Source organism: Vigna umbellata, chromosome 1 (genome assembly GCF_029865625.1).
Source record: "Vigna umbellata cultivar VRB3 chromosome 1, Vumbellata_1.0, whole genome shotgun sequence".
Lineage (NCBI taxonomy): Eukaryota > Viridiplantae > Streptophyta > Magnoliopsida > Fabales > Fabaceae > Vigna > Vigna umbellata.
Genome location: NC_142165.1, coordinates 95371009 through 95396831, shown reverse-complemented (window position 1 = coordinate 95396831; position 25823 = coordinate 95371009). Strand labels below are relative to the sequence as shown.

General features: G+C 32.4%; 2 protein-coding genes and 1 pseudogene across 3 annotated transcripts; all 3 read left to right on the top strand.

Moving 5' to 3' along the window:
• Positions 1–939: 939 nt before the first annotated feature.
• Positions 940–4146, top strand: LOC148206897 (uncharacterized). Its single transcript, XM_088115110.1, has 3 exons — positions 940–1830; positions 3211–3337; positions 3436–4146. Exons 1-3 carry the CDS (start codon positions 1135–1137, stop codon positions 4008–4010), a joined length of 1398 nt encoding a protein of 465 aa, XP_087971236.1. The 5' UTR covers positions 940–1134; the 3' UTR covers positions 4011–4146.
• A 4794-nt stretch (positions 4147–8940) lies between these two features.
• LOC148206896 (protein HOTHEAD-like) lies at positions 8941–14193 on the top strand (annotated as a pseudogene). Its single transcript, XR_015783781.1, has 5 exons — positions 8941–9261; positions 11959–12298; positions 12382–12683; positions 12750–13135; positions 13381–14193. The product of XR_015783781.1 is annotated as a protein HOTHEAD-like (transcript).
• An 8281-nt stretch (positions 14194–22474) lies between these two features.
• Positions 22475–24559, top strand: LOC148206895 (molybdenum cofactor sulfurase-like). The gene has a single exon (XM_047302306.2). It carries the CDS (start codon positions 22616–22618, stop codon positions 24410–24412), a length of 1797 nt encoding a protein of 598 aa, XP_047158262.1. The 5' UTR covers positions 22475–22615; the 3' UTR covers positions 24413–24559.
• Positions 24560–25823: the final 1264 nt, after the last annotated feature.

Sequence of the window (25823 nt, the reverse complement as noted above, 5' to 3'; positions counted from 1 at the left end):
AAGAAAACACACAGGGAAATACAATAATATCAACAATACTTTTATATATGTTCGTGACTTCAATGCCTTTTTCGAAAATACTTGTTATGTTAGTTATATATAAAACTCATTAAACAGAGGATAAAACCATACAATTTTACGAAGATAACTATAGTTTTAAATAATAATAAAAAAGGTGGTTTAGAAATTAAGAAAATTGATACTTAATAGAATTTATGAAATATGTATTAGAAGATTCTATGGAACTGAAAATGTATCATAATAGTGTTAAAGAATTTAAAATAAGTATTTCATGTTGAAAATACCTTATTAAAATTTTTAGAAATAGGTGTCTTAATTTAAAAATGACAAAAAGAGTCAAATTCGATAAGCCAGTTCACTAATCAAAGTTAAAAATGGTGGACTAGGACAGTCAACTTGGCTCGACAATCTATTATTCACCTTTTTGTAAAAAATAAAAAAAATTAATCTATTTTAGGTAATATTAAATTTTTGATGAAAAAAAAAGGGTTAACCACCCGACTTTTTTTTATGGATAAGAGTTGGTTAAACATTTGCCAACTTTTGAAATGTGGAAAATGCTTTTATACATAAAAATGGAGTTGAAAGCAAATAGTAAGAAAAGGATGAGGAGATTAGTGTCGGAAGCGGTAAGTCAACAGGAGGATCACAAACACGTGGCACGTGCCTAAGCGCGTGGAGAGAAATTCATAAATAGTCAACTACAGGTCTATTTACAGTCCAAAGTATGCAGTGTGTATTTGTTTATCTAAAATAACTCATTACACAACAAACTTCAAATTGAGGCAATATTAATAAAGTATTCCCTCTTGAGATTCAAATTTTAGTTAAGAAGCATCCAAGCTTCTTCTTTCTTGTATCTCCACTTAAACTTCATTGTCTTATAGTTTCATCGCACGCTTCATACTTCAATACATCTCAAAATTTGTCTCCTTCCCACACACTCTTATTTTATTCATCTCACAGACTGTTAAGTTTTGAGATCTTCACCGCCGAACCTTCTCTTGTCTTTCCCCACTCACAACTTCTTTAACAATATATATATATATATATACTCCCTAAACTCTCTCTATATTTCTCCACCCTACCTTCTTTTTCTTCAACTACGATCACATGGCTTTCGCTGCTGCCAAACCTTTCTCTAATAATTCTCTAATGCACACTACCAAGCATCCCCCAAAACGTCCCCTTTTGCTCAAGGACTACCTCAGGGACGACCTCGGTTCCTGTTCATCCAACGGTTTTAAATCGTTGCCGCGCCGACGATGCTGCACCACCGTGGGATTCTTCGTTGAGAAAGATCTCCGACTCCAACGCAAAACAAGGAACACACTACCTCGACGTCGACGATCATCCGTGTCGGCTCTGCAGAGGGCTTCCGTGGCCGTAATCAACGCGATAAAATCGCTTCCGACGTCACAAAAGGGTGGTAGAGCGAAGAGAGGTGGCGTTCTCTGTAGAAGCCTCTCGAGGAAGCTGTTGAGTAGAAGCTTCTGGAAAAAAGCAGCAGTGGTGAGGGAAGAGGGAAGCCAACAGGGCGTGCCGCGGAGGAGGACATCTTTCCGGGAACTCATTATGCTGGATCAGGAACATCATAAAGCGACGTCGTTCGTTGAGTATACTGCATTAGCTGCCCCGAGTTTCACCACTTCTTCTGGTTGTGGCAGTAACAGTTGGGGAGAGAGTGAATTCACGTTTGCATCTACCGCTGCTTCCTCTGAGAGCTCCAACGAAAACTACCTCCTGCTTGAGACAACCAAAGAGTATACACCACGACGTCACAAGGTAGAAGAAGAAGTGGTAACCAAGGTAAGTACTACTCTAATTTCCAACTTTCGATTCTTTCACTATCCTTTTCTTTAACTTATATATATATATATATATATATATATATATATATATATATATATATATATTGTTTAGAAAACTAAAAATGTTCAAACTTCAAACTAGTCAGATCCGGGAAGAAAAATACATATCAGCTTTTAATTAATTTGAGTTTATAATGTTCATGTGCATGTGTTCTATATTACTATGATCTTTGATTACTAGTTTTTAATAAATAAGTATAAGTAATATATATTTTTGTCTAAACTGTAATGGAGAATCCGATTCCCTGTACTAAACACAGCTTGTAGCAGTGATTTGCACGTGTAGAGTGGGGATAATTAAACGTTTAATTATTCACGAGAAGATGTGAGGTCTGCGTAAGCGCCTTCCGCGGCGCTGAAACTCACTACGATTTTTTTATTAAAAATTGTGAAATGAAATAATAGTATGGAGTAGTTTATTAAATAAAATATTGTTTGAAAGTCCTTAACCGTTGGTTTATTCAGTCCAAATAGGTGATAGTTTGGGAAGTTGGGTTTCACCTAATCTTGTCATTTTCAGGACGGCGGCTAAGGATACACTGCTTTGCTTTTTTAAATTATAAATTTCAGTGCGTTGCGGCACGAGAACTAGTAGGGTTGGGTCTATGCCCTAAGTTTACTCCATTTTGACTTCCTCCTTCCAATAATTCACAACCATTTAATACTACTATATATACATATATTTCATTATTAAACATTTTAAGTATTTTAAAGTTTAATGATTTTTTTAAAGTAAGAACACTGGTTAACAAGGGTAGCTCATATTCACCATCCAAATATTTTTTGTAACCAAATATTTTGTAAGACTTAAAAACTAAAAGTAAATTAACAATTCTTTTATTTCAAAACTAAAAATGAATAAATATAAATCTTAGAGGGGTAACCTGAGAACAACTTAGTCTCGATCTTAATGGAATTAAGGTATTTGAAAAATAAAACGAACACAACAGCAATTAAATATAAGCTAATTAAAGTATTGTAGTTTATATAGATATCCTTAAAATAAAGCGTTTGTATTTGAAGCATTGTTGAAACTTCTGTCCGCATCTCTAAATAATAAATTGATAAAGCATTTGAAGAAAAGTTGAACGTTTTGGGTAAAGTTTGAGTATTTTGATACCACTTCATAAATTTGGTAATAATACTCTATTAAAGTTAAACTCTTGAATGAATCCAACTAAATTATAGTACAGAATTGATTATGTGCCCATCCACTCCTATTGTCAGAATTCCAGCATTAATAAAACTGTCAGTTGTATCTAAAAAAGCTTTGATAATGAAAACGAGACTGATTAGCGAAATGGATCTTGTGAAACAGGAATACTGGGCAAATGAGAAAGAACAGTTTAGTCCTGTATCGATACTAGATTGTCCATTTGTAGATGAAGAAGAGATTTACAAGCGTCGTTTCAGATCCACTTCCTCTGTTGTTTCCATCACGGAAGGTAATGTCTTTCTTTCGACAAAAAAAAATGTCATAAACTTCGATGCCATTCTTCCACTGTTTTTGTTTTTTCTTTTCTGACAAGTGAACAAAATACAGGAAGGAAACACAAGCATATGCACGAAAGATGCCATTTAGAAAGTGTGGCTTCACCGGAGCCGGTGGTTTTAGAGAAAAGGTTCGCGCGGTTAGAGGCGGGGGATGAAACACTCAAGCATTCTACAAAACAACGTTCCCGCGTAGTAGTGCCAGCAGCGCGTACTCGAAATAACTTGCGTCCTGCAAGCAATCACGACATTGAGGAGAACGCTCGAAATCTTCTCAACTTCGTTAAAGGATCAAATCCACAGAACACTTTGATACTTAAGGCAGAGAACCTGCTGTTTGATTACTTCAAGAAGAGTGTTGGAGAATGTAAAGAAATTGATCTGTCAAAAAAGCTTCACCTTTGCAAGGTAGCAGAGGATTGGATAAACGGGCGACCCCAAGAACTGTATTTGGATTGGGAAGAACAAGGACGAAGGTCTGTGTATGTTAGGGAGATGGACAGATGTGAAGGGTGGAAAAACTATGATCAAGAAATACAACAATTGGGTGGGGACCTGGCAAACGAAGTCTTGACAATTCTGGTTAATGAGTCAGTGCTTGATCTTATGATACGTGCCAGCCACTGAGATAACATGCTGCCGATTACCTTTTTCCATTGTTTCTTTTTCCTTTTACATCGATTGTATTCGTCTCTTCTCCCTGTCTCGGGGATACGAGACTCTAAATTTTGGAACAATTAGGGAAAATTTTTGCTTTTACTTACCATGTTTTTCTTCCCCAATATCCTGCCTATATCGCTTTGGCTTCTAGTATTTATTAGGACTTGGGAAAAAAAATTAAATTCATCTTCTCCGAACACATGAGCTCTTATAAACTTAATTACCTATCAACATTTTGAGGACTTGTATTTTTACACAATTCTGAAAAAAAAAAACTTTAAAATACAAAATGTTGTATAGATTACTTATATGAAACCCATTAATCAACAACGCATTAAGATAAAAGAAAATAGTATTAAGTAAATGTAAAATATTTCGTGTTTTGAGTATGAGATTAACGTTAATGATTTAATTAAATTGTGTGTTTAAAGTCTGAATGTTGTCAAAAATTTTAAGTAATGCAGAATAGTGTTGCAGAAGATGTTAAAGTCAACTCAACTTTAACCGTTAGTAATTAATGTAATAGCAAATGTGAGTTACTTATCTATTTATTTAACTAGTCACTAGTTCAATGGTAAATAATGACATTTCACCTTTAAGTTGATTAACATTAATGTTAATATGCTAATTCATGACTAAGCAGTTTGATTGATGTTGACGGAATTTATTGGTAGTTTGCTAAAGGAATCAAACTATGACTGACCATCCAATCTATGGTTGATAGAATAATGTACATTTTGTATTAAGAATAATAAATTAAAATAATATTCATTACATTTTAATATTTTAGGATACTAATTGTAAAGTTTATATTCTGATTATTGATAAATATATTTTTATTTATATTTATTAGAATATTTTAATTAACTTCATCACATTAAATGTTTTTGACTTGAAAAGTTAAGTAGGTAGAAAATTGTTACAGATTCAAATAAAAGAGTAGAAACCGTATTATAAAATTAGTTATGGACAGGTTATATTGATTTCACACATTCGTACAGTTTTAGTCAGTTACTACATACCATTTCTTACTCTTAGTTTTGAGATTTTATAAATATTTTCAATACAGAAGAAACTCAAATGATAACAGAACAAGTCAAGTTGGAATGAAAATTTATCTTATCAGGTAAGGCTTGATACGGAAAATAGGCCAACTCAAACTAAAGGGCCTCCAGATATGTCTAAGCCCATAAATCAACTAAAGGTCAGTATGAATGATGGGCTCAGGACAATACTTAAAAATATGTTTTCCTTCAAGAATGTATTTTCTACTTTCTTGAACACATACTTAATACAAACAAAGTCATATTTATTTTGTATTTTTTACTTTATTTAGGTTAAAATGAGTCTAAGTTTTACATTAAAAAAATAAAAAATAAAAATAAAAATTCATTATCACCTTAAGATTTTGAGTAGTAGGCAATGTCAATTCTTTATATGGTTAAACTGAGATTTCATTGATATTGCATCATATAAAGATTAAGATCTATTAATCCATTATCTTAACATTATAAATAAGTTTCATTGATATTGTATTTTCCTAATGCATCTCTCCTTGATAAACGTGCACTTTAGTTTTGTTCAAAGATCTAAATGAGTTTTAGGAAGTAAGTTCATACTTCAAGCATTATGGCAATTCATCAATATAATTAATTTATTCGGTAACTAAATATCACTTATTCATAATTTACTCAGCTGTGTGTGTCTTATAACGAGTAATATGTTCCAGAAGTTCGTTTTTCAAAAATGGTATGGTCTGATATCTAGTACTGTTGTGTTGGTGTGCATAGTTATCTACGACAACAATTACAAATGTTTTGGTCAGGTCTATCGGTTTTGAAGTCATGTTCCCGATTCATTTTGGATGCGTAATCATTTTCAATCGTAATGTGCAACGAGGAAAAAAAAAGTTTGGCATTTTGGAGATCCATAAATTATTAAAAGAATTATCATGGTGAATAAGATACTTGATAATTTAGTTATTGACTAATCCTAATAGTATGGTGTTGTTATTATTCTTGTCATTGTCTTACAGCCAGAGATCTTGCTATTATCAGTGCGTCCATGCAAGAACAAGACAAAGAATCATGTTACTGCTTGACATTCAACAGTGGTACTAAGTCATTTGATTATGTTATAGAGCCAAAAGGCATTGGCCATGTATACATGGGGAGATTTAGCAATGCTGCCAATTGGCTCAAACTAAATGCAAAGGAAGACAAGTTCCCTGTTGCTCTTTTTTTTTTCATTATTAAAGCATTAAAAAGTTTGTTGTGTACTAGAACACTAAATTATTTTCAGAACTTTTCTTGATTAAAGCGCCAAAAATTGTGTTACACTAACTGTATGTTCACTTGAATGGATTTGGAGGAGAGTGATTTAATGGATTTGAGAGGATTCAAAGGTAAATTTTTTGTTGTTTATTTGAGTGGATTTTTGAGGTAAATGAGTGTGAATTTGAAAGTAAAGTTTGTGAAAATTAGTGTAGAATTTGATTGATATGATAGATTAAAAAAATTTACTTCCAAATTCACTCTTACTTACCTCCAAAATCCACTTATAAAGAATAAAAATTTATCTTCAAATTCTCTCAAATTCGTTCAATCACTCTCCCTAAATCCATTCAAGTAACAAAGTGTAAAAGTTGTGTTCCAATTTACATCTAAGAATTTGTTTAGCTAAATTACTAATTATCTCTAATCGAAATTCTTATTAAAGTAAATTATTAAATTATACCTTATTGGATTGAAATTCTTGACACGTAAAGTGAGCATAAGAAGATTGAAACATAATAATAATTGTTCTTAAATAACGTGTTCATAGATGAGTAAAGCTACTCCTCCACCAACTCCAAATCTAATACATATTTGTTTATATTTTGGATATGCAAAACGAATTCCAATAAACATCAACTCTACCAAATTACCTAAGTGAGTAAAAACATGTCTTCATCAAATGTTGTAAGTGAATCCCACCTGTTTCAAAATGAATTTTTTATCATGTGATTTTCCAAACCAAACTCAACAAAAACAGGTTTTAACCTTACAAGTACATGAGTCATTTTATAAAGGGCATTGAATCGCCGCAAAAATAAGATATGGTATTATTGTGCAATTAATTTCAGTAGCCCTTGCTGGCATCTCCAACCGTATTCATTTGTGTCCATTAAAGAATTTATTGTTTCTTTGAATAGAAATTATGTGAAAGCTCCTTTATTGAAGAAACTGAAAATTGAATCTCGTGAATACCATGAGTTCATCCCCACAGAAGGAATTGGTGAGATGTGTGGACCAAGTATTTCCATAAAAGCTGTCCTCAATTTATGTTTTGCTACGCCTCCAAATCCTCTTATAAAATATTATTTTATTCATTTTTATCTATAAATATATTTTAATCATTTGCTATTTATCATTGAATTTTTAAAAAATAAAGCAGTTTAATTTAATAACAAGACTTTTATCTTAATTTACGATCAATGTTAGAAAATTGGGTTTGCGAATAATCGAGTATCGTTGTTTCAATTGATTCAAAAGAAAGAATTGTTACTTTAAATATAATGTCTGCATTACGTACTTTCCAATGCTTTAAAATATTTACATACATCACTAATTCCCTGTTATTTTGTCATTATAACGTAATAAAAGTCGTTAAATGAAGTCTTGCTGTAATGACCGTAACCAACATTAAATTAAACTTGGGATCTACTAAATAATGATTCGAATTTAAGTTTTATAGAAAATACATTCAATATATATATATATATATATATATATATATATATATATATATATATATATATATATATAAGTTAGTCTAATCAATTAAATTTTTTTAATGAAAGCTAATCATCAATAAAGTCAACTCTTTTAGTGTGTTGAATAATTTTTTTTAATGGATGATTTCGAATTAATCGTTCTCAAATTCAAATCCTATTTGTCAATATCGATCAGTGATATATGTTAAAAAACTTCTGATATTAAGGTTAACTTGGTTCAAATTATAAGGATACATAATGTGTAATTTATCTTCTTTTCTCGAATTACTATTTATGGACTTTATAATGAATATTTTATTAAGATGGATCTAATTATTATTTAAACATAACTAATTGTGATTTAGCCTTTAAATAAGATAATATTAGAATTTGTTTATTTTGCTTAATTGTTTTGTGTTTGTAACGTTTCAATCGTTTAGTTTGATTCACATCTAATGGTCTTTCAGTTAATAATTAACCTTGTATATTGCACATCAACAAATATTTTATATTTATAATATATTAATAATAAAAAAGTACAATTGTGATATATTTATAATTAAAATGAATTAGAAACTTAAATACACTACCTGTATTAGTAAAATATTCAATTTTATTTTTATTACTAGGATTTCATCATGGTAGATGAAATATCATCTGGATAGGACACATATCATGTATGTATTGTAATAATATGATATTTTATGTATTACATCGTCATTTAAAGAGAAAAAAAAAACTGTAATTATAAGAGTTATATGAAAACATATTTAATATTTTTTTGTCAGTTAAATGTTTTAATAAATTTTGGTTTAAAAGATAGCTTTAACTAGTGTTAATATAAAAGTATTGGCACACTATCCAGCACACTTTTTACCTTGTTTTATTTAATTTTCTTTGTGCACCTTTTTTTTTGTATTTCGTACAACAAAAAAAGTGTGGAAACTAAAAGAAAGTGATAAGCATGAAAGAAGAAGAAGATGAAGGGACAGTGGCAGTTATTAGGTGCAATAAAAAAGGCCAACTGTCTTCCCATAAATCGTGTGTTTGCTGTAGAGTTTTGGATTGGTGGCAACCACTACTATATATTTGCAAGCCGGGGACATGGGAAGCTAATTTTGAATGATGCCTCTTCAAATTCTCTGCATTTTCTTCACTATTTATTTATCACGTCCCCACACATATGACTAATTCGAATTAATCTCAGTTTTCCGCGACCAAAACAGCTAGTAATCTTTATATTGCTCAAATATGGCCGTCATGATCGTTGAGATTATTCCACTTTCAACTCTATAAATACCATTTAATAACCTCACTTCATTACTTCATTACTTCATTACTTCATCACTTCACTTCAACTTCTTCTGCCTCACAACTCTGCAATGGCTCTTTGCTGCTCCACCTTCTTTTTTGCTGTTCTTTCTTCGATTCTTTTCTCAGCTCCACTCTGTGCTTCCCAAAAAGGTCATTCTTCTTTTTCTTGTCTTATTCAAATGTATTATCATATACTTGTGTAGATCGGTCAAATTTTGCAGGGTTTTACTCCAAATGAACTGCATCTGTGCTGATAAAACACTCATCTTCATGCTTGAGAGTTAATGGTTTAACATCTATGTTAGCTTTTTAGGTTGAGTATCAAGACAATTTAAAAGTATAATTTTTTTTTTGTTTGAAAGTATGATTAATAGATTTCACTGTGATTTCTAATGCATTACGCACATGATTTTTAGGACACATGTGTTGGAAGTAATTACAGACAATATTAAAACATGATTTTGGTTCCTTATAACCATTAGCTAAACCTTTTGATAGGCAAAGCTATATAATATCTGTGGCGTTGTGCGGAGTGTGGGACACTTTCTGTTAATTGGGTAGCTTCTGATGAAAACCGAACCAAACAAAACAAGAAAGCGATTCACTCAAACTGGACCGAACTAGAAAATGGTTCGAAAGTTTGAACTATTGGGTTGAGTTTGGTTTGTAAAATTACGGTTGGTTGAATGAGGAAGATTAATCAAACTAGAAAATATTTCTTTCCAAACTGAAGCTTGTTTAACAGGGTAATCTGGTAAGAATGGATAGGGTAGAATTTGGTTTGTGACTCAGTTTTGATACATTTTGTCATTAATTAATACGAAAGTATAGAGCCAGAATAGAATTTCACCACATCAGTGGTGTGTCCTTGCTAACCTGTTAAGGAAGTGTAATAATTGCAAGAAGGAGAAAATAAAGGTAAATTCTCTCAACTAACCACCACATGTCTACTCATTAGCTAAGTAGGACCATCAAACATAGGTAAACCAAACACTCTTCTCTCAACTAACAAAACTCAACTCAGTTTGCAGTTCTTTCAATCTCTTGAATAACGAACTAGATGCTCATTCATTTTGGTCCACTCAAATAAATGAGACACAAGAAAATGGAACACAATGCTCCATTTTCTTCTGTTTCATCTCCTAATGGAAAAGTCTTGAGCCATTCTTCTTAGATATTATCAGTCTTGGGTAGGAGATTCCCTTAATTTTGGTAAAACAAATACTTTTTTTAACCAACTATTTCAACATTTCAAGAGAATTAATTTCCGATTACTAACTGTCAAATACTTTTAATATGTAAAGAAAGTATGCATTCATAGTTAACTTTTAACTACTGTTTAAGCATTAATTATGCGAGTTATAAACGAGTATATTAAAATTACCAATCAACAACAGAATATGTAAAATGTCTATGCATCTTTTATTTGGGGAAGGGGGTATGACAAACTTTAAAGAAAAGTTATCTATTCGTGTGAAAGATGTCCTAATTAAATAGGGCAGTTGAAGAATGCCCTTGAGCTTTGGGGTACTCAGCCTCTGAGATTGATTTTGATTTTCAAATGCCAGCAATACTGTGACCCATGTTTTTCTTTATCTGTTGTCCTTTTAATGCGGTGACAGAAAATGACGAGAAAAAACAGGGGAAACATTTTGCATTGTCACAGCTCGATGAGAACGAAAGTGATGAAAAGGAAACTTCAACTAAGTTTTTCCTTCACATTAAATAATCATCAATTTGGTCCACACATTGGAACTCTCTAACTCTAATTACATTTATAATATTACGGTAATTAAGTCAGGGAGGTGATACTTTAAAAAAAAAACATTCACTTGATGATTGTTATATTCATTTTTTTTTATTTTTTTATTTATTATTTGAAAATACTAATATGTATTATCATGTTATTAAAATGAGTGGTAAAGTAGTTGCTTTATCTTTTTAGGTTTTGAAATTATCATTTTTGTTAAGTTAATTCGCCTTCTTTATTACGAATAAAAAATCCATGATGGCATACTCCTGTCATTACTTTAAAGCTAAATATAATTGATCTTTGAACTTGTAATTAGAATGTATTTCTAATAATAAATTTCACATTAAAATTGTGTGTTCTAATTGGTTTTATAGTTCATTTGATTGATTTATAACACACACATACATATATATATATATATATATATATATATATATATATATAATATGTAAGTATACTAAGATTAGATTTTAAATAATATATATTTATTAGGTATTAACAAATTCTGAACATGCATTATTTCAAAATATTATAAATTATTTATTTCAATTCTTGACATTTAATATGAAATCTTAACAAAATGGATTGATCGGGGAAAATTTTCTGTTTGACACTTCTTATCTTAATGTAAAAACTATCCAAATTTAATCAAGTTACATATAATTCAATATTATTTAATGTTATTATTTAAATGGGAGTTGTATCCTTCATAATATTATTTAAGAATAGTTTAGAAAAAAATGATATAAAATAAAAATTAAATTAACTTAATTAATATTATTTATTATATTTTGTTTATATTTAGCTATGCAACTAATTAATCGTGTGACAATGCTTATATATACCAAATTCGGTAACATTTATCTACACCATCCATTTACTTCACTTAGACAAACCTTAAGCACTTTCCCGAGTGCACAGTACTAGCTAGCTAAGAAAGGGAAAACACTGTTAGTGAGAGTTAAATTGTTTGGTTCTTTTCATCATTCATCATTCTTTCCATTTTCAAAACCTTAGAAAGGGAAAACACTGCTAGTGCGATTCAGATTTCTTGGGAAATCTAACGAAGAGGTGTTGGTGATACGAATTTACAGTTCCCAACTACACATTTATGCGCAATGCAACGGCGGCACCAGACATCTCATACTACGACTACATCGTAATTGGCGGCGGCACAGCAGGTTGTCCTCTTGCTGCGACACTGTCCCAGAATTACAGCGTGTTGCTCCTTGAACGCGGTGGCTCGCCCTACGGGAACCCCAACATCACCAACTTAGCAGCCTTCGGTGCTGCCCTCTCCGACACCTCCCCCACCTCTCCCGCTCAGCGTTTCATCTCCGAAGACGGCGTCATCAACTCAAGAGCCCGCGTCCTCGGCGGCGGAAGCTGCTTGAACGCTGGCTTTTACACTCGCGCCAGCCCTCAATATGCAAGGTAGAGGCAATACGCAACCTCATTGTTTTGTTATCGTTGATATTATATATGATAAGGATTATCGATTGTTTGTTTATGGGTAGGGAAGCGGGGTGGGATGGAAGGGCTGTGAATGAGTCGTACGAATGGGTGGAGAAGGTAGTTGCGTTTGAGCCAGAAGTGAAGCAGTGGCAGTCAGCTGTTCGGGAAGGGCTACTTGAGATAGGTGTTGTGCCTAATAATGGCTTCAGTTATGATCACATTGGTGGGACTAAGGTAGGAGGCACCATCTTTGACCACCAAGGCTTCAGACACACCGCTGCTGATCTTTTGCAGTATGCCAACCCCTCTGCAATTACCCTCCTTCTCCATGCCACCGTCCACAGGATCCTCTTTAGAGTCAAAGGTCCCTTCCACGTCTTCATTTCCTTTTTCTCCACCCATTAATACTCACCAATTTAACTCATTGCAGATGGATCTAAACCAATGGCGCATGGAGTTGTGTTCAGAGATTCATTGGGTCGTAAACACAAGGCGTACCTGAATCGTCATCCCAAGAGCGAGATCATTGTTTCGGCCGGTGCGCTTGGAAGCCCACAACTTCTTATGTTGAGTGGAGTTGGGCCCAGACAACACCTTCGGGCCCATAACATCAGTGTAACATTGGACCAGCCTTTGGTGGGTCAGGGAATGTCAGATAACCCCATGAACGCCATCTTCGTCCCATCCCCTCAACCGGTGGAGATATCTCTCATTGAGGTGGTGGGCATTACAAGTTTTGGCAGTTACATTGAAGCTGCCAGTGGTGAAAACTTCGCCGGTGGTTCCCCTAGGGACTACGGAATGTTCTCCCCTAAGGTACTCCCATTATATACTTCTTAGTATAACCACGAATAACTTACATTAAACAACTATATTATATGAAAATTAATCAGAATAACCCGATGATATTAAATTATAGGGTGAAATTTGTAATAATTATTAAATTACGTATAAAATAATTGATGGAGTGGATGATGCAGTTGACATATTGAAGTTAAAGTCAAATTTAATAATGAAATAGATTTTTTGAGAAGATAAAAAGGATAAGTTGGTTGACGCAGATTGGTCAACTGTCGAGGGTGCCGCCAAAAGAAAGGACCCCAGAGGCCATTGCTAAGGCAACAGAAGCGATGCAGGGTCTGGACCAAGCAGCCTTCAGAGGAGGGTTCATCCTGGAGAAGATAATGGGTCCGATTTCAAGCGGGCATTTGGAGCTCCGAACCCGCGATCCAAATGAAAACCCGTCGGTGACCTTCAACTACTTCCAGGATCCCCTGGACTTGGAGAGATGCGTGCAGGGCCTTAGCACGGTGGAGAAGATAATCGAATCCAAGGCATTCGCTCCCTTCAGATACCCCAACATGCCACTCGCCATGCTTTTGAACATGACTGCAAATTCCCCCGTTAACTTGCTGCCCAAACACACCAAACTCCCTCTCTCTCCAACAGTTCTGCAGAGACACGGTGATGACCATTTGGCACTACCACGGAGGCTGCCAAGTAGGAAAAGTCGTCGACAGGGACTACAAGGTTCTTGGTGTCGATGCACTTCGCGTTATCGACGGTTCCACCTTTAACTACTCTCCTGGGACTAATCCTCAGGCCACTGTTATGATGCTTGGCAGGTACATGGGAGTTAAAATACTCACTCAGAGACTTCGTGCCACTGCTGCGGATCAAACACAACAATAAATTGTATAGTTTGTTCTTTGATTTCATCTTTTCATCAACGTTGCTTCTGAGGCAGCCCAGCAATGAGAAAAATAAGAAATCATCATTATTCTTGTAGTTGATGAACACATAGAAGTTAATTAAGCTAGGCAGGGAGAACATTTCTTCTCGTATATTTTTATTACACGATGGATGTTATATCTTGCAACATCTTCAGTATTTTTTCTTTTACGTTTTCAATTAAAATAATCATAATTTTATCTCAATTCAGCACTCATTTTTATAATACCATTAGCTTTATATATTTTATCAAGTGAATCTTTAATTTTAATTTAAGAAAAATATAAAACACGTAAGTTGTTAGTTCAATTTGTCTTTTCCTTTTTTTTTACAATTCCAAACAATACTAATTCCAAAGGGAAGGTTCGACAGATTGGCGTGGTATTAATGGACGGGCTATTGAGGAACTCAAGATTTTAGCAATATATCACCAATAATTTAACTAGTAAAAGAACAATTGATATATATTCTCAAAGAATTCAAAGATTAAAAAAGGCTGCACATTCTATGGTACATAAGGAAGTGGAATGAGCTTTTAGTATTTAAAAATATCAGTAAAATCTGTATAGTGAAATTTACTAAATAAAATAGGATCCTGATACGTGAAAATCTTTATACAAATTATATACATTTATATTTTTTAATCTGAATATAATATTTTATTATTAGAAGTGGTCGTTGGATAAAATATAAGAGATATAATAGTGTACGCCTCTGCAATACTCTCGAGACACTACAAACGTAAACCTTTGAAACTGCTATCGTAGGTTTGAAGAATGAGTCACTTGAAATTGAAAGCACTGAAAAAAAAAAGAAGGAAAATAATGAGAAGAATATAACATGGGATATTCCATATAAGGGAAGAGATATTAATATTGTTGCCAGTTTTTTATACGTTAAAGTAAGAAAGCATCTACCAATTGACAACACCTCCAACAGTGAACCCTTTCCACGTTATTCCTAAAATCCTTCTCCAGAGGCAAACATGGCTGGAAGGATAGAGAATTCTGGAAAAAGAAAGCGATCTAATAAGAATCTGTAAACATTGGAGAAAGAATTTGAGGTTGTTTTTGAGAGACAAGATTTCCATGCTTTGCATGGAATGCGTAGAAAGCAGGCAGTGGCATATGCTTCAGCATATGCTTCTTCTTCAGGTCACTATAAATAAGCCTCAAGAGCTGTCTCACTTAGTATAAAAAAAATACACAAACAAGACAAGAGAAGAGAAATTCTTATTCATTCGGGACGTAAAGTTTGAGATAAGCGAAGCAGTTACAGGGCATCTCTTCTTTGGCACATACTCGAGTCTCCCAACAACAACCTAATCAGTTTGTGTGTGCGGTTTCTGTTCTCGACGCGCCAAAGGAGAGTTGCCCTGCAACTCATTCTTGCTTAACACAACATCGCAGCAGCACCATCTTCTTCGTGTCATCAAAGGGTATTGCCATTCCTCTTAAACCATAAATATATATAACCTTGTTTCAATTTCAACTTCTCCATTAATTATGAGAAAGAAAAAGACATTAGTTTGAACGAGTGTGGCAGTTCAGATTTCAGAGACTAGAAAGTAAAACCGTGCTGCACTCGCTGTTTATGAAATACCCCATCTGGAACAAACTCTATGTGCTGATAGTTCTTGAAAAAGTAACTGAAATAATTGATTAATATCCTTATTATATCTGATTTATGCTATCAGTTACCATTTCAACCTGGTTAATTTCTGTTTACTAGTTATTGATCTCTACAAATTCAATGATCGGAAAATCACACACCTCATGCTGATATTTTTTCATAAATACCCAACAAATAATAGGTAAATAATCATACAGATCTTTTCGGATGGAGTAGATAGCGGGTAATAGTACTCCAGTTATCATCCCTAAAAACAACAAACCTTTTATACAAACATAATTTCTCAAGTACTTCTCTCTTTGGTAAATTTGTTAAGATATTTTCATAAAGAATCCAATGCTTAAGTAAAATAAAAATCATTCTTAAGCTAAAACATAATTTAATCGCGATCAGGTTTTCACATTTTTTTATGTGGAAAAGTTCTGATTTACATTTGATCTAAATGAGTGAAAGACATACAAGGAATTCCAATAAGAATGAGCAAAAGAGATGTTACTGGATTTAAAAGAAAAAGAGGATACCTTGCTTGATTCACAAAAGAAAAATAAATAAATTTACTAAAATACTAAGAAGAATAAAATATTAAAGATATAGTTGTTAGAAAGGGACTTTAAGACTAACTCAATTTCACAAAATCGGCTTGTAGAGTGAGGTTTGCACCACTTATAAATTATGAATTGGCCTTATTTCTAGTCGATGTGGGACTTTCAACATACACCCCTCACGCCGAGGTATATACATCTCGAGCTTGGGATTAGACATTTTTAACGGTGATCCGATAGCGACTCGATAGTGGGTGGAACAATATGTCTAGCAAATAACAAATATCACTAGCATAAGCTCTAACTATGGTTCTAATACCATGTTAGAAGTGGACTTTAAGCCTAACTCAACCTCACAAAACCGGTTTGTAAGTTTGCACCCACTTATAAACTATTAATTGTTCAAGCATTATTGTATTCAATTATTGGAAGAAGCTATATTTATTAAGCTTTATTTCACAATTTAATCAAATTAATTTGTGACGATACTTTGGATAATATATATATATATATATATATATATATATATATAAAGTATTTTCATCTAATATTTTTATGAGTAATTAGCGAATAAAAGAATGAAAAGATAATGAACTGAACGAGAAATACAAAAGATTAACAATAAAAACACACTAAAAAAATGACCCGTGAGTAAAAAATTAATCTTTTATAAGATCATTTTTCTTTTCTTTTCTTCAAACCATGCACCTTTATCTATTTTGTTTTACTCTCTTTCAACTTTATTCAATTCAACCGAAAATTTCGTTTACTCTATTTCATTTCATTTTTTAATTCACTTCTCTCCTCGTATTATACTTCTCTCAACCAAAAACTTAGTTTATTTATTTAGTAAAGAAAGATTTCAAGATTTCTCAGCCAACTAATTTTGGAAGTAACTCAAAACTGAATGGAAATAGATTTTAAAATGCTGCGTTCTTTCCTTCAAAAATTTGAATTACGCAAAAAATATATAAATATCTTTCCTCTCTTCTCTTTACTCATTCCCAATTTCTTATTATGTTAGAATTTTAATAGTACAAAAGTTGTAATATGTTATTACCAGAGTGTGAACTTCATACATTGTGTTAGAATGTATTGGATTAGATAATCTTAACGTATCTTCTTGAATGTTGAAATGTATGTCAGTAAGAAAGTTGGATAACAAGTATGAATTTCACAATATCTTTACTAATGAAATACATGATGACTTTCGAACTCTATCTCATTTGTGTGATTAAATAAACAATATCACCACATGTCATCCATTAATGATTATTAAAAGCTATAATAAAACTACCAAAATTTAGTTATGATCCTTGTTGGCCATGTCACTTAACATATTTGGACTTGATATATATATATATATATATATATAATATATATATATATAAGTTTTATAGTATCATAAGTTTGATTTAATATAATGAACGCTAGTGATTGTTCTTGTGGTGAGGCTCTACCAACTTGCAAAGTTTACATGATGATTGGCTATTCAATTAAGCTCATATATCATTTGACCATTAAGTCGAGCTTGCAGGTGGATTTGTCATTCGGTTAAGCTCATACGTTGTTTGGTCATTCAATCAAACTTGCATGTAAATTAGTCATTTGGCCGAGTTTACTTGGAAATGAGCCATTTGGTCGAGCTCATATATCGTTTGACCATTCAATCGAGCTTGCATATAAATTGGTCATCCGGCCAAGCTTACCTGTAAATGGGCCATTCGACCGAGCTCGTGTGTCGTTTGGCCATTCTGTCGAGCTTGCTTGTAAATAGGTCACTCAACCAAGTTCATTTGAAAGCCACTATGCAAGAATAATTATTCTGTCTTATTTTGTAGACTTTAAGAAGGCTTTACGCTAGGCTCTCGACCTGGGTAGACTCAATTAGGTGTTGCCGACTTTAGGCGAATTTTATTGGGTGTTATCGGTTTTGGTAGATCTTGTTGCTTACTTTGGCTAAACTGATGATGACTTTTAACTTGCTTTTATACTATATTTTTATATCATTACTTCACTTCAAGCACATCGCTTCAAGTATTTATGACATCATTCTTAATCTTTTTCGCATGTGTCCTCACTTTTATTATCCTCTCTTGAAATCACCTAAGTAGAAAGAAATGAAAGTGGCCAAGGTGAAGATCAAGGTGGTCGGTCGAGCTGGCTTGTGTTTAAGGTCGACTAGAAGCTGACGAGTGAAAATCTGGAGGTGTCACAACTAAAGGAACCGAGGAAAAATTCAAGAATATTTAAGTGAAGGCAACTAAGGTGACGATCGAGATGGATGGTCTGGTTGGCTTGTGTACGGAGGTCGGCCAAAAAGTTGATGAACAAAAACTAGGGTTGGCATAAAGCTCCATCTGTTTTGGTAAGCTAACTTCCGAATTCTACAAAACAAAGGACGAAGGTAGGCTTTGATGTCCAAAAGACCAACAAGTGTTGGGCTCTTCAAGAGGAGGTGATCTATTTGAATGAAAAGGTTATTGACTTTGAGGTCAATGTTGTTCCAGATTAAGAGAATATCAATTTTATAACTCTTGTACTTAGATATTGTAATGTCGAGAGTTGCTCTTGCTTTTGTACTTGGATATTGGAATTCCAAGTTTCTCTTGTACTTGGTCTCATGCTTTATTTCAAATGGAATAACTCGATGTTTCTTTTGCTATTTTGTTTTATTAACTTGATGACTTGTCTCACTTGGAAAGCTTTATGTTGGGCGAGCTTCTCAACCAAGCATATTCTCTGCTCGAGCTTTAAATCACTTCTTTAGTATGTAAGATATTGTACTATGGTGTTCGCATTTAATTGTTAATCTTATCCTGTTGTCATTCTCTAGCAAGATGCCACTTAGAGAGAAAGACAAATAAAAAATAGGTTATGAGCCTTGTTATGTTAATCATAAAAGAAGAATGAAAGAATAAAAATGTGAATATTAGTTGTAAAGATGTTTATATATTATTAAGACTCGAGCGTGGAGTCGTTGAGTTCATTATATTGCCACTTAGATGCATGATGTATAAGTCATGCACGAGTGTGCTTTGATAGTAAATGATTTCCTCTATGTTGAAAATACTTTTTTCATAACTATCCTTGAGATTTTAAGTCTCAATTTTGGTTGGTTGTCTTCACTTGTCATCGCTACCTTGAGCTAGTAAAGCTTGGTGAAAACTTTACCTTTGGACCATGAAGGTGGTTGTTAGGGACACAATGTTTTCTCTCATGAGGGAAATGGGCTTCCTTGGTCATGGTAGATCTGAAACATTTGGAAGATCCCATACAACAGTCTAGTCTTGACCAGCAGTCTAGTCTTGACCAGCAGGTGTCAAGAAATTTTTTAAATGATTCAATTTTTTTTGAAAATTTTTTTCTTAGTTGAACTTCTTTCCAACTAATAAGTTTCTCAAACTCGTTTTTTTTATTACGCTGTATATTGTTAGGACCAATAAATCACTTATCCTTCAAAATTCTTTCTGAGTAAAGTTTCTTCTAAGCAAACAAAACTGTTTTTGGTTGGTTTATCAATTTGATATTTTGAAACGAGATATATAACTTTTTGGTATATTTTGTTAAAAGGTGGTATTAGAGAGTTTTCAATTACTTATATTTTTTATATAATTGTGAGATAACCTAGTCAGTGTGTTACAATGTAACATCCAAACTACAATACAAAAAATAACTAAATCAATTGCATCATTTGTAATTTACATCTTTCTTCACACTTATACTAACATTATAAGTTGTCGTATCAACAATTTTTACTACATTATAAGTTTAAAAATATCTTTTAAATTAAAAGAAAACGTATTATTATATTAACCAGTAGTGAATTTTACAATTATAAAGTTATGTTTTTTAATATTTTGAAAAATAATGTCTTTCCATTTTTAAAATATAATTAAATTTGCAGATAAATTTTGTTGGACAAATTTTTTAAAGGCAAATGAGTTTTATTTATGGAAAATGAATAAAAATAAATTAATTATAATACATGCAGTCAAAGTGGCGGGTCCAAGCACAAAATGGTACATTCATAAAAGGAAAATGATACTTGAACAACCATTTTTGACAACATTTAGACACGCGCACACGTGTCAAAATCTGAGTGGTCCAGTTGGAAAAATTAAATGAAAATGGACCACTCAGATTTTGACACGTGTGCGCGTGTCTAAATGTTGTAAAAAATGGTTGTTCAAGTGTCATTTTCCTTCATAAAAAGAACGACGTCGGTGCTCATCCATTGATTCTACTTGTTGACTGCCACAAAAAAGGGGCAAGATAATCCACTGCTTCACATGGTCTTGTGGAAAAGATAATCTACTGTGCCACGTGATAGCATTCTCTTTTTTTACCAATATTTATCAAATTATCCTTTTTGATAATATTTTTTTATAATAACAATTACGTGTCATTATACTTGTTTATATTAATATTTATGATTATTATTATTATATGATTAGTTTATTTGATATTTATGATTATTATTATTTATTGTAAAATAATTTTAGATCAATAACAAGATGACATGATATTAAAATATTATCAATAAAATATTGTCAATATATTATTATTTTTTATTAATAAATTTAAAATTATGGATGTAAGTTTTTTTTTTTAAATTAGATGCAAAGATAAGTTATGACAAATTGGTACAGGTGTGTAAAAGTCATTATTTTATCAGACGATTTTTGACATTTGAAAAATAAAATTATGGAATCACATAACCATTTTTGTGTAAATTGAAGTTATGTCAATCAATCATAATTTTAATTAATATTAATTACACTTAATTAAAATTGTAGAACCAGTATATATAATTTTACTAAAAAATTTTCAAAAATAAAGATATACCAGTCGTGCAGTAGAAAAACCAATTTATATATTTTCATTGAAATAAAGTCATCTTGTAATGACTTTGGTTTAATTTTTTAAAAAAATATATGCTCTGAAATGGTGCAAGTGCTTAACTACTTTTATGCAGAAATCATGTCCTTAAATTTTTTATTTAACGTTTTTCTATTTTGTAGACTTTAAATTTCTTTTAACGTTCTTCTATTTGTATAGAAGTAGTATTTTGCGTATACGAGTTTTCCTTTTTCAATTTTAATGCACTTTTTACTTTTTCTTCCCTCAAATTTTACGGCATCTTTTTCATTTTTAAGAGCATGACTTCTCTTTTATTAAAATTTTCAATTCTTTCATTCTATCACTTCTTTTTATTTTTATTTTTTATTTTTGTTTTTTTAATTTGTATATAAACATACTTTTATTTTTAATTGTTTTTCTTCAAGTATTTGATTAGTTGATATTTTCAAATTTTTTATGTTTTTAAAATTTATAAATAGTTAACCTTTTTATTTTGAGATTTAGTTTTTTTAAATAATATGGCTAATGAAGTAAACAAAGAATTGTATTTTTTTTAATTTATAAATTTGTTATACTTTCATTGTATAAAATTATTATTTATTTTAAGTCTTTTCTAATAATCTATTTCTTAACATTATAAATGTAAATTTTATTTATTAAAAATATATATGAATATTGTAAAAAAATATGAAAAAGTTTTAATGTTTTAATTTAATTAGCTAATAAAATCGTCTAAATTATTTTAAAACAAAAAATGTCTATAAAAAAATAATAAAATGGAAGTTGTATATTCATATAACAAAAAAAAGTAATTATTTAAAAATTACGTGATTATAAAGATTTTTTATGGAAATTTCTTACAATTTTTGTATGTACGTTGAGTTGCTTGGAATTGAAAAGAATGATTTATATAACGAAATTTCTTTAATTTTAAAGGATAAAAAACGTATTAAAGCTGCTTTAAAGAGTATATAAATAATTTATGAGAAGGAGTAAAAAAAAGTGTCATTTTCTCAAAGCACTAGCCCCTGAACGATTGATGATTGTGCTGGCTGCTGGGTGCTAATTTACTGTGAAAACAAATCCAAAACCCACCCTCTGTCCTTAACCTTGGTTGTTTTTTTACCCTCTTAACAAACACTTTTCATCTTGACTAAGATGGCTCAGATGGTAAGGTCCTTGTGATGATCTCACCACACAATTATGGACCAGCCCCTTCCAGACGCAGCTGTCCTGGACAATGATCTTCACCGGTAATCTCTAACCACATTAATCAACATATCTAGTACACCATCTTCTGTAATAAATGTGTCACGAACTTCTCAACTTTGTTGGTTAAGAAATCAGTATTCTCATAAGCATAGTCAACCCTACATTGTATGACCTAAAACCTTTCCCTGACAACCAGAAAACGTTAACTATTTGGTGGTTGAAACGACCATCAACTATTTAGCCATTTACATTTAAAACAAAACTCCTAAGTCAATGTTTTGAAATTTGAGGGGAAGACCGAGTCCAAACACCCAAAATGCACTCATCTCGTGCTGAACCAGCAGCCTCACAACCCTGCTTTAATGGCTGCTTTCCTTCTCCATTTCTTGCCTCCGAGAGGACCCATAAGCCTAAAGTCAACAATGTAACTTCATCACACGATGACTTCGCCGCAGCCACATCCTCTAGCCTTCACCCTCACACACAATTCACCAACCCCGACTCCCTTCCATCTCTGCACGACTCGTACATCAGCTTCACCAAAGCATTCCCTCACTTTTCTGCTACTTCTCAGGTTGATCAAATTCGAGCCCAAGAATACCATCACTTGAACCACTCCAACGCCTGCTTCGATTACACTGGATATGGCCTTTTCTCCTACGCTCCGCAACAGAGACCTTGCCCCAATGCTTCGATTGTTTCTTCTTCTTCATCCTCATCATTCTCGCACTTTACACCAGACGCCTCCTTCTTTGATGTATCCTACAGGTCGGTGAACTTGCAGTCCCAGGTTCTCTACGGTGGGCACCAGTCAGAACTGGAAGCCAGAATCAGAAAGAGAATCATGTCTTTCATGAATCTCTCTGAAGCTGAGTACACCCTGGTTTTCATTGCCAATGAGGTATCTGCTTTTAAAATTGTTGCCGATTCTTTCCAATTTCAATCCAATAGACGCCTCCTCACAGTGTATGACCACAGCAGCGAGGCATTGGATGTGATGATTGAGAGTTGCAAGAAGCAAGGGGTGCGTGTCTTGTCATCGGAATTCTCCTGGCCCAATCTCGGAATCCAGAGGAGGAAGCTAAAGAAGATGGTCATGAATAAAAGGGATAAGAGAAAGGGTGGTTTATTTGTTTTCCCACTTCATTCAAGGGTAACCGGAGCACCATATTCCTACGGTTGGATGTCCACGGCTCAGGAAAATGGATGGTGCGTCTTGCTTGATGTGTGTGCATTGAAACCTAAGGAAATGGACACCTTGGGTATGTTACTTTTTAAGCCTGATTTTATGGTTTGCTCCTTTTACAAAGTTTTTGGTGAAAACCCCTCGGGTGTTGGGTGCTTATTTGTTAAAAAGTCTAGTGTGTCTGCTTTGAAAGATCCTTGCAATGCCACAAACATAGGAATCATAAGCCTTGTCCCAGCATCTAAACCTGAGGCTGAACAAGTAGTGATTGAAACTGAAACGGCTCATCTGCAAGAAGGGCCATCATCAACCTCAGAAATTGAAGAGTTAAGCACAGTCTTTGACTCATCCACGGATAGAAACAGATTAGGTACTAAAAATGAAAGCTCAGAGATTCAATGTAGAGGATTAGACCATGCAGACTCAGTGGGTTTATTACTGATCAGTAACAGGACCAAGTATCTGGTCAATTGGCTGGTTAATGCTCTGATGAGTCTTAAACATCCGCATCATGAAAATAAGCTTTCCCTGATTAGGGTCTATGGGCCTAAGATAAGTTCTTTCCGTGGACCTGCTGTGGCATTTAATATATTTGACTGGAAAGGGGAAAAAATCGATCCTGCACTTGTGCAGAAGCTAGCTGATAGGAAGAACATATGTTTAAACAGCTCATTTTTGAGAAATATAAGGTTCTATGACAAAAATGAAGAGGAGAGAGTTTGTGAGGTTGAAGGGTTGGGGATGTCGAAGAAGACACGTAGCCATGAATCTGGGATATATGTTGTGACTGCTACACTGGGTCTCTTGACAAACTTTGAAGATATTTACAGACTATGGGCTTTTCTTTCTAGGTTCCTGGATGCAGACTTTGTGGAGAAAGAGAAATGGAGATACATAGCTCTAAATCAAAAGACCGTTGAAGTATGAATTTCTTGCTTCCTATTGTTTCATTTCCTTATTTCTCTCATTGCTTAACATTCTTATCGTTACATTATTTTAGAGTAATGTTTTGTACAATAAATGTATCTCTAGAGAATTTTTAGAATCTATAAATTACGCGACCTTTATTTTTCATCGGGTATCTTCTACTGTTTTTTTTTTCTTGAATATTATTGCTTAAATTTAAACAATTTTTTACTTATATTTTATATTTTTAGGCAAATATGCATATAACAAAAAAAACCATACACATAAGACTTTATATATATATATATATATATATATATATATATATATATATATATATATATATATATATATGCATATTTTTATATTACTTTTTATGTATGTAAAAAAATAAATTATCCTAAATGAAATATATGAAATAAAATAAATTCTATGAATTACATTTATATTTTATTTACAATGTACTTCATTATATTTTATTTTCAAATACATTTATTTTAAATGCTTGAATATATGACATAAAATAAATTGTGTTCTAAGTCTTTACATAAATACATGCTCCTAAAAGTATCATTTCACAAATTATTTGACTATATCTTACTTTTACTAAAAGAAATATTTTAACATCGAAAATTTAAAATTTCATTCCTATATACAAACTTGTTGTTTCTACCGTTAGTACAACACTATTTACACCCTTAATATATCTCAATGAATTTCAAAATAATAATATAAAAATAATATTATTAAATGAAAACAATCTTTTAAACTTATTAATATCAACTAACAAAAAAAAAATTCCACATTTATACACAAAATATATAGATTCTAATAGTGACTAATAATTATTAATATATTCTTCATGTATCTTATTTTTAATATTATATTTTTATTAATATCATAAAACATAACGCACACAAACCCATATATATATATATATATATATAGTTTAAGAATAAAAATGAAAAACAAATATATATCTAAAAAAGTATTTATTCTCAAAGAAAAAAATTACTTAATCAAAATCCAAACATTAGTATAGGTAGGGTGGAGTTAGACTCAACACAAAATCATCTCAAGTTGTTTAAGATGTGTTAGGTCAAGTCAAGCTGGATTAAGATCATATTAAGCAGGTCCAGAAGGACATAACTTATAGTTGGGTCACATACAAGACAAACAGAGTTAGGCTAGGTCTAAATAAACTCATGACAAGCTAAGTCCAAGTCAAGGTCAGTTTATCATACCCAAGTCATGTTGATTCAAGTTGAGCCAAGCCTAATTTGAGCTAAATTCATGTTGAGCCAACTTTAGTTTGGACCAACTCAAGTTAGACTAAGGCAAGCTTGTTTTAAGTAAATTAAGTTAGGTTTGACCCATATTAGGCTAAGTCTAGATGAGGTTAAGGCGATTCATGCCTAGGTAATATCAAGTT

Coding starts and splice junctions, on each gene's coding strand:
- LOC148206897 (XM_088115110.1), top strand. CDS start 1,135: ATGGCTTTCGCTGCTGCCAAACCTTTCTCTAATAATTCTCTAATGCAC. Junction 1,831..3,210: donor AAGAAGAAGTGGTAACCAAG/GTAAGTACTACT, acceptor CTTGTGAAACAG/GAATACTGGGCAAATGAGAA. Junction 3,338..3,435: donor TGTTGTTTCCATCACGGAAG/GTAATGTCTTTC, acceptor AACAAAATACAG/GAAGGAAACACAAGCATATG.
- LOC148206895 (XM_047302306.2), top strand. CDS start 22,616: ATGCACTCATCTCGTGCTGAACCAGCAGCCTCACAACCCTGCTTTAAT.